Source organism: Helianthus annuus, chromosome 15, assembly GCF_002127325.2.
Source record: "Helianthus annuus cultivar XRQ/B chromosome 15, HanXRQr2.0-SUNRISE, whole genome shotgun sequence".
NCBI classification, from domain to species: Eukaryota; Viridiplantae; Streptophyta; class Magnoliopsida; order Asterales; family Asteraceae; genus Helianthus; species Helianthus annuus.
Window position 1 is genome coordinate 22,765,119 of NC_035447.2, and position 9,494 is coordinate 22,774,612.

The 9,494-nt window shown below is 41.9% G+C and overlaps 1 protein-coding gene across 1 annotated transcript; it reads left to right on the forward strand.

Annotated features, from left to right (window-relative positions):
- Nucleotides 1–2,010, forward strand: LOC110909507. Its single transcript, XM_035984270.1, has 6 exons — nucleotides 1–363; nucleotides 597–653; nucleotides 872–922; nucleotides 1,222–1,226; nucleotides 1,346–1,487; nucleotides 1,965–2,010. The coding sequence occupies exons 1-6, from the start codon at nucleotides 98–100 to the stop codon at nucleotides 2,008–2,010; spliced, it is 567 nt and encodes a 188-aa protein (XP_035840163.1). The 5' UTR covers nucleotides 1–97.
- The last annotated feature ends 7,484 nt before the right edge of the window (nucleotides 2,011–9,494 follow it).

The window sequence follows — 9,494 nt, forward strand, 5'->3', positions numbered from 1 at the left end:
AAGCACCACTGCTCAGTCTATACTCAATGTGGAATCGGGTCTCTCGCATATCTACACCGTTTATTCCGAAACCATCCAGGATAGCTTCACTCCAGTCATGATACAGAACTCTAACGGTAGCATCTCAACGCTCCCAAACTGCTTACACTCACTTGTGGGCACCACCCGAACCATCCAAGTTGATACATCCACATACTACCATCATGGGGCCTTTGAGAGCTTCAATTGCAAGCGTGTGCTCCCAGACGAAACCGATTGTCAATCCGTTGGATCTACCACTCCTACTCCCATGACTAGGAAGGGTAAAGGGGTGATGACGATACCAACACCGGTTAAGCTCAAAGAAACAATCAGAAAGTACATGTAAGTTTCTATATATACTTTTGACTTACCAAATTCCATGAACCACATAACTACATATCCGTTTGTGTTGTGTTTAAGTAAATGTTCAAAATTGAATATTTGTCACTATGTCAATACTTGAACGGAGTTACATTCTATCAAGTTTTTAGTACAAAATAATGGAATATGAACTACTAATATATACATCATCCAAGTTAAAGTTCTGCCTAACATTTCCTTTCTTTCTTTCCCAGCCCTACTTATGAAGGTTCTGATTCAGATGGTTCTGTGGGTAGCGCTCCAGGTGAAAGGTATATATTTAGCCTATAAGCATATACGTTTTAGACATCATATCCATTTGTGTTGTGTTTAAGTAAATGTTCAAAATTGAATATTTGTCATTATGTCAATACTTGAACGAAGTTACATTCTATCAAGTTTTTAGTACAAAATAATGGAATATCAACTACTAATATATACATCATCCAAGTTAAAGTTCTGCCTAACATTTCCTTTTTTTGTTTCCCAGCCCTACTTATGAAGGTTCTTATTCAGAACCAGGTAGCGGTCCAGGTGAAAGGTATATATTTAGCCTATAAGCATATAGATATTTATTTATTTTTTCAAATAAGGTAGGTAGTAATATTAGGTTTGACATATATTATTTTATTTATAATCGTGAAAAATATTAATGGTCAATTCCCTTACATTACTTCATATCTTTTTTATAATTTCCTAACTATGGACGCATGTGTACAATTTTGTAGTTTATGCACCCATACCAATATATACCTCCTTTGAACCCAATTGAGTAGCCTTATTAGTTATAATTTCAATTTTCAAAGCTTGGTTAATAGCTTATATGGACTTGAATTATAGGCCAGGTAATAATGTACAAATGGGCCTAATATATTCATCTGAATACATTAATCGACATCTCTTAAGAATGAACCAACACCGACATTTTTCAGCAAGATATGATATTTTAACTCATCCAATGAAGAAACTCTTAAGAGACTTGTGAATAAGCTTAAAAAACCACCTCAAGAGGTTTTTGATTCATTGAAAAATCAAACAGTTGATTTAGTGTTCACTGCTCATCTAACTCAGGCTATTAGGAGATCTTTGCTTCAAAAACATGGAAGGTATGTTCTATAATGCTTTGAATAAGTCTTACTTTCATTAAAAGAGTTGTGGGTAGGCCTGTAAGCGAACCGATACGGATGTTCTTAATAAACGAATGAACATGAACAATTTTTTTTGTTCATTAATTTTAATTAAATGAACAAACATGAACACATGTTTCGTTAGTTTATATATGTTCATAAACGATCGTTCACTTAAAAATTTGTGTATGTGTGTTCATTTACCTTCATTTATCTATGTTTAAGTTCGTTTAATATTCATTTCAAGTTTTTAGGCAGTTACAATTTAGTCTGGTTTTATTTAATTTATTGTAGCATATTGTAATATGATTTAAGGTTTTCATATGGTAGTGAGTTCTCTCAATGATTTTTATGGGTTAGTCATGTATGGAGAGTCATGCGTGCACATATGTTAAGATATTTGATTTGACTAACTCATAGCCGTTGCTTATGTTTACTTGCTTAAACCTGTTGTAGACAAGAAACTACTAAGGGAAAGGGCGACTACATGGGCATGCATTAGCGGCAGAAGATTTCGTGAATTATTGAAGAAAACCGGAAGCTTTATGAACTCCTTTAAGTTTTTTTTCTGTAATGTATGTTTTAGACTTGGCATACATGTTTGTTCTTAAACACATTCCGCAAACAAAGTTTCCTGTGCTACGCACGCCTTAAATTTTGTGTGGCCGGCTTATGGTACAAGCTCTTATGACGTTTTGTATGGCTTCTCTTACATTGTCTTTTGGCTAATTACCTTTTATCCATGCATAAACATTTTTCCCAAACGCACCACAAAATGAAGGACACTAACTGTTGGTCATGCCGTGCATCGCACGGGCCTACCCTCTAGTACTTTATCAAAAAAAAGTCACGTGACATTTTCTAAATGCCTTGGGTTCTAAAACTCAAAAAACAATAAATAAAAACTAGATGTCATGAATAGATAAACTTTACCATTCAAATAAATAGATGAGTAAACTGCCATTTTGGTTCTTGTGGTTTGGTCAATTTTGACACTTTAGTCTAAATCTTAAACTTTTTGTAATTGGGTCCCTGTGGTTTCAGTTTTGTCGCCATTTTGGTCCAAAAATAAAAACATACCAGATTCCCCTAGTTAAACCCTCAACTTTTGTCTTTTTCCCTAGGGGTATTTTAGTCATTTACGTTTTATTATAACTGATTATCAATTAAAATTAATAAAACTAAATTATAAAAACTGAAACTCAGTCTCTCTCTCCCTTCTCTTTCTCTCTCTAAACTTATCTGTCTCTCTCTCTAAACTCTATCACCACACACACAGAACTTAATCAAACACCCATCATGTCTGATCCCATCACCATCATAAACCGCTCACAATCACCATGATTTCATCACCATCTCCATGGATCCGCACACTAACCCTTCTCCTCTTATCCCTCCCAATAATCTTCTTCTTCACTGCCCACATCCTCCCCCACCCCCACCCCCAATACTCTCCCTCCCGGACGAACTCGACTGTAACAACCCGCACTTTCGTGCGTTGTTACTACTCGATACACTCGTTACGCCTAGCACCAGAGATTCGGATCATAATGTAACTATATCAGATATGTTGCTAAATCGAAGTACAATCGAATAATTACGCATATTCTATCGCTATTACAAACCTATTTTCATAAATTATAACACTCACGATGATGTTGAGTGAGGGATTAATCTACCCTCCTCGATAATCGTGAGGTGTCGAAACATAAGCAACTAACGCTAACAAGGACTATCGGGTGACTACCATGCCTCCAGCCGTCATGACGATGATGGCAATACGAGCAAGTAGTGCCCCGATAATCATTGTGGCACATCACATCGAAGAACGCACTCGAAGGCACGCGTAACTCGATCACCGCACCAAATATTGGATACATAGATACGTATATACGGCCCTTTTGTGACCAATTATAATAAATAATTAAATAATTATATAAATATATGAAATTTTGGCTCAAACAGTCGAAATCGCGCCAAAAACGAAGACCCAGGGCTTCCGTACGGACGGGCCAGCCAAATGGCTGGGCCAGTCGATCGGACGAGCCAGCCGATCAGCTGGGCCGCCCGACCGAACGGGCCAGCCGATTGGCTGGGCCGGCTGATCGGACAGACAGCCAATCGGCTTGGCCCATCTGATTGAACGGACCAGCCGATCGGCTGGGCTGTCCGATCGGACAGGCCAGCCGATCGGCTGGGCCGACCGACCGAACGATCCAGCCGATCCGGCCCACTTTTCCCCTTTTTCTCCTTCCTTGCCTATAAATACCCCTCTATCACCCTCAAACACTTGTTGTTGCTGCTGTTACTCGACCAAGACGTTCCAGCCCCTTAATCTTCCGATTTCTCGCGATTCTTGTAAGTTTTCAACTCAAATCTTGTACTTCCTTGATCTAAATGCAATCCTTCATCTTTCTATCTTTCAAAATTCGACTTTTAATCGTGAAATCAACGTATTTGGAGTGTTATAGGGTGATGTCACCATGGAGTTCTTCAAGGATGATGTCATCCCATGAAGAACAACTCAGATCCGAATGGTTCCATACGATTCTTCATGAATCTCGTCCAAATCTATGTTTCCTAATCAAAAAGCCATGGATTGAGATGTTCAGAGTGATGTCATCACAAGGTTCTTATGAACTTCAAGTGTTGGCCTCATTCCACCAAGAACAACTCAGAACCCAGGGATTTCCAAGAATAATCAAGGTTTCCACATCAAATCTACACATAAAACGGTGGAAATAGAGCTTGGACCGACCTTCCACTCATTCTTAGTGTCGTGTTGGTCGAGGATCTGATTCTTACCGAAGAGACGACCAATTTCGGGTTAAACACGGAAAAACCGTCAAGAACGGCCAGTTCTGATGAAACGGGGTGATTCCCGGCCGTTAAAAACAGGTCGGAATTGATGGGATTTCAGTTGTTCAACACGTCACCACAACGTCTCGACCAAAAACACCGAAAAACACTCGAAAACCATCGAAAACAGCTGGACAGGCTGGCCGATCGAGCGGCCCAGCCGATGGAGCGGACTAGTCGATCGAGCGGCCCAGCCGATCGGCTGGACCAGCCGATCGAACGGCCCACTCGATCGAGTGGCCCACTCGATCGAGCAGTCCATCCGAATGGGCCAGCTAATTCAATTTTCGTCCAAATTCGTGTAAATTCGTTACCGTTTAACGCGTAATCCAATACTCATGCAATTAATCTAAAATCAGGACATTCTCAGGCACCATCCCGCCAATCCAACCGAATACGCACTGTGAGTATACTTGACCCCTTTTTATCGAATTTTGGGTGTAACATACGTTCCTTATAAATCGAAATTATCAAACGAATGATTCAAATTGTCAATCTATCACTTGCGAATAACTGTTTGCATAGATATACGTGATGCTAGTTGCATGTATGCTAGGACTTATACTCGTGACGTCCCACCACAACTAGTATAGTACTATTTCGCCCGACGGGGTCTAGTTATGCCATCGAAGAGTCGAGCATCAAGGAGTTAGCTGGTAGTATCAGTTTTGTGAGTATATATGTCGTGTATTACGTTTATGCATGTGGGAATTCGCAACACTTTTAATCTACTATACTATTACATATCAAACCTGTATACTCGCCAATACTTTTGTATTGACAATATTTTAACGTATGTTGCAGGTTTAGTCAAAGTCTACATCAAATCAAGCTAGGAAGTCTAGAAACTCATCTAAAATCTAGGTTGTCGGATTTGAATTGTTCGAGAGGACAGGAAATCTGTGATAACTTATGTGATTTTATAGTTTGTTAGTATGGGATGACAAATGTAATAAATATTATCGCAATATAGTTGTTATGGATCCTCTTGAGCAATCTGATTCACCTAGTGCCGCGCCCCGATGATTCCGCCATCGGTTGGGGTGTGACAGATTGGTATCAGAGCCATAACTATAGGGAATTAGGCAAGACTCGACCTAGTCTGGGTCGACGTCTTAGAGAATGACCTAGTCTATAGTCTAAGCACCCACAGGCTGCCTCGTACGAACCCAGTAGGGTTTGTATTGCGCCTACCTGATGCTTCCGATCGAAATTGCAAAAACTATGACTTTGTGTGAACCCCGCATACTACAACTTCACACGAAGAAGCCTTTCCTAAGGCTGGAATACTACTAGCCTTTCCTGAGGCAGACATAATACACATGTTTTCGAAAATACTCGCATCTCACAACCGAGCGATCCAGTCGAGACCAGGTGTGAAAACCAGTAACTCTCGATAGGATTGCTCACTCAGCGCATTTTTCTAGCACGAGAACCTTTTGTTGAGTCAGGAGTGACATCCGTACCTCGACGAAAGTCTCCCTTTCGAAATTCTAGTGAAGCTCTCGGATTCATTCGATGAGCGTAACCACAAATTGGGAACGAAACTGTTAAGTCAGGGGTGAAACCCGTACCTTAATGAACCGTTCCACTCCCTAAAATATTTTTCAAAAAGCTCTCACCTGGGACTCGACCATCACAATGACTCGAGCCTTGCGATGACTTGGAGGATGAATGCCATGAGCTGCATCCCAGTGGAAGCATAAACCTCCAGAGTCAACGTGTGTGCACGAACTTGTTGGGTGTGATTGAGTTACCTTGGGTAGTTGACGCCTAAACACCCGAGGCACCCCGAGTATCTTACTAAGCCTACCACTCGCCGGATTTTTACGATTTGATGACCTCAGTTACGTTTTCTGTGTTTAATTGCGATTATCAATTTTCGCTCCCAGTTTTACCAAAGCGCACAACTCGCACAGCCATCGCAATCCAAAACAAAGACCGAATGATCGCAACAAAACTAATGTCCAAATTGTCTGATTTCTCTCGCAATCCCTCTCTCAACGCGTCCTCACGCATTCTAAACCATAATATATGTGTAAGTATGAACTACAACTATCTATATCTAAGTACAATGAAGACATTGTGTGAAAATCTAGGAAGTTTTGTGTCTCCTATGTGGCTACTATGTGAAGTCTATTTATATTGCACATTACAAGTTTCGACCGCGCTCAATCGCATCGTAAACTCGAAATCATTATGATCGAATCTCATTCCAAATCTCTCTCTGTCTAGATGCCTTCCAACAACTCTATCTCGAGACGAATAGCTAAGAGAAGAGCCAAACGAAGCGCCGATAAGAGGATTGCCTCGATTGTGACCAAGGAAGTGGTCAAGCTCATTCCTCAAATTGTCGCTCAAGTGCACTCTCTCAGCAGTGCTCGAGCCGCGAAGGACTCCAAGACGGGAGAGCCGCAATCTACTTTCCTCTACAAACACTTCAAAGCCTGTGACCCGATGGAATTCACAGGTGAAGGAGGTGCGACCCAACTGCTTCAGTGGTTCGATTCTATCGAAGTCACCCTTCGACAAAGTGGGTGTCCCGATAGTTTCCGTACTACTTGTGCTACCGGGGTATTTCAATCACGAGCACTCGGCTGGTGGACCGCCGAACGCAACAAACGTGGGATCTCCGCAGCTTACGCCCTCTCTTGGGACGAGCTGAAGGAACTCATGAAGGAAGAATATTGTCCCCCTCACGAAGTCCAGAAGCTAGAAAACGAATTTTGGGAAATCAAGCAAACCGAAGGTGACAATGCTGGCTATACAACAAGGTTCAAGCAGCTTAGTGCAATCTGCCCAAGTCAAGTTGACACTCCAAGGAAAGCCATCACGAAGTACATCCGCGGCTTACCTGAGAGTGTGGGTGATTTTATCGAAGCTGCAAGACCTACTACCATCGAAGAAGCCTACCGTTTAGCCGCAGAAATCAACAGCAAACGAGTCTTGAACGGGTCCTTCTCCAAGAAGCCTGTCAAACAAGCTCGTCAAGCAATCATCATCAACGCATCCGACGAATCCTCTGGAGAATCGGTCAAAGGTTCATCTGACAACTCCTCTGAAGGTTCATCTAAGGATTGCTTCGACAATGTCTCCGTCAAATCATCAGGCGAATCCGACGACGACACTGCATCATCTCAGGAAGCTCAACCAAGCCGCAAACGAAAGACCGTGAGCCTAGACTCATCAACAACTGGACTGCCACAACCCGAACCTCTCCGATCAGTCCCAGTTCAGCCAAAACGTGCTTACAATGGGCCTCATTCCCCGTGTTTCACGTGCACGTATCATCACCCGCCAGAAGCAAATTATCGCTATTGCACAAATTACAACTGGCATGGTCATCATACACCGCACTGCCGCGCAGGACCGCAACTCTGAAGGGAGCCATCAACAATCGCAGTCTCCGCAGGTGCCCTCCACAGCAACGTTATTTTGCTTCTAATGTTGTTGTAATAATACGACTTATTCCTATCGTTTTCTTGTATGTGTGGAACTTATTTCATCGATCGTCGCATGTGGATTCTATTTCCCTTATACTCGAGCACCATCTAAACGCTAGCACTATGTACTATATAATGTATTTTACCCTTACAACACTCTTAGAATGAGGCACGATAGACGTGTAAGGAACAACTAATCGCGGGTGCACACGGGATTATTCTGGTCAGTGCACGGACATCGTAGTGAAGTTCTGATGGTGCCATAACGTTTAAAAGCATGGTCAAGGGTGTTGGCCATGTCAACAAAGCATGACACCAAAGCACGAGGCATAAGTAGTAGGGGTAACGCAAGGTGTGCTTTACCATACTACCGAAGCTTCGTGAAGAAAGTGCCATGTGGAGTTGGACGTTATTAGACCTATTATACTATAATGGTTATTTTCAACACACTACAATCAATCGCAAGGCGTAACAAAACTAAATCGCATCACTGCGAGACTTCTCGTAAGTCTGCGTACGCAACACAATTGCCACATCGATGGACTTAGGAAAAGTTCACCCCGAAGGGCAATTGGAGCAACGCAAGACTGGTCGTAAGTCCAGAACGCAATTCAATCGCGGTTTTGCTAGATCTATTTCACAATCAAATCACTCGATACGTGGCTCGAAATCGCAATCGCATCATGTGTTTATCTCGCAATCCTTAACGCGGGTTATAGACTATTGCATGAACCTCTATCATTTGGTGTGGATCGCTTATTGTGGATCGCTAGGCGAGTATCGAGAATCACTCGCCGCCTTTCGCATTAACGCATTCCACGGTCATTTCGTCAACTCGATACTCTCATCGCTTGTCGCTATCACTCATCGAAACTCGTGTTATCTGTGTTATGTTAGCACGCACGACCTCGCTTCACGAGACAAAACTAATAGGGTCGAAACATGGTGGTGTCTCGACCATATTAGCAGACTTTTGTGGAAAAAGGCCATGTGGGCTAGCATTAGTTATTATTTGTGGTGTAATCGGCTAAATCAAATCGCATATCGCTCGCAAGCAACAATCGTCGCTTATCATCTATCAGGATCTATTGCTTATCGATATTCGAGTGTCACTTGGAAGTCATCGCAGGATGTGTAGTATTAGGGTACATGACATCGCTTCACGAGATGAAACTAATATGGGAAACATGGCGTTTGTTGTATTAGCAACTATTGTGGAAACATGCCATGCGGGTTTTGTGAGGAATCGAATCGAAATCGCATCTAGTCGAATAAAAAATCGCGTCATTCGCTATCGCTTATCAATCGTCATCTAACCCTGTGTGCCATATCAATGTTTCGTATGATCGAACTACTCGCACTCGCTATCTATGCTTGGTTTGCATCCGACTCACTTCTATTCAAAACTCGGTCTAGCACCCTATCGCTTGGACCGAGGGATCGAAATTCTATCTGTGTCTTATCGGCACGCGTGACACCGCCTCACGAAACAGAGGTAATATGAGTAAAACATGGTGGATACGCCGCTGGTACTTCCTATATATAAGTGTTTTAATCATATTAACAAACTCTCGTGGGAAAGTGCCACGTGGGGCCCGATATAAATTATTTTTCCGTATTATTATTGAAAACCGATTTTTATAAAAAAAATTTATAAAACCATTGGACAAGTGAAATTTCCTTA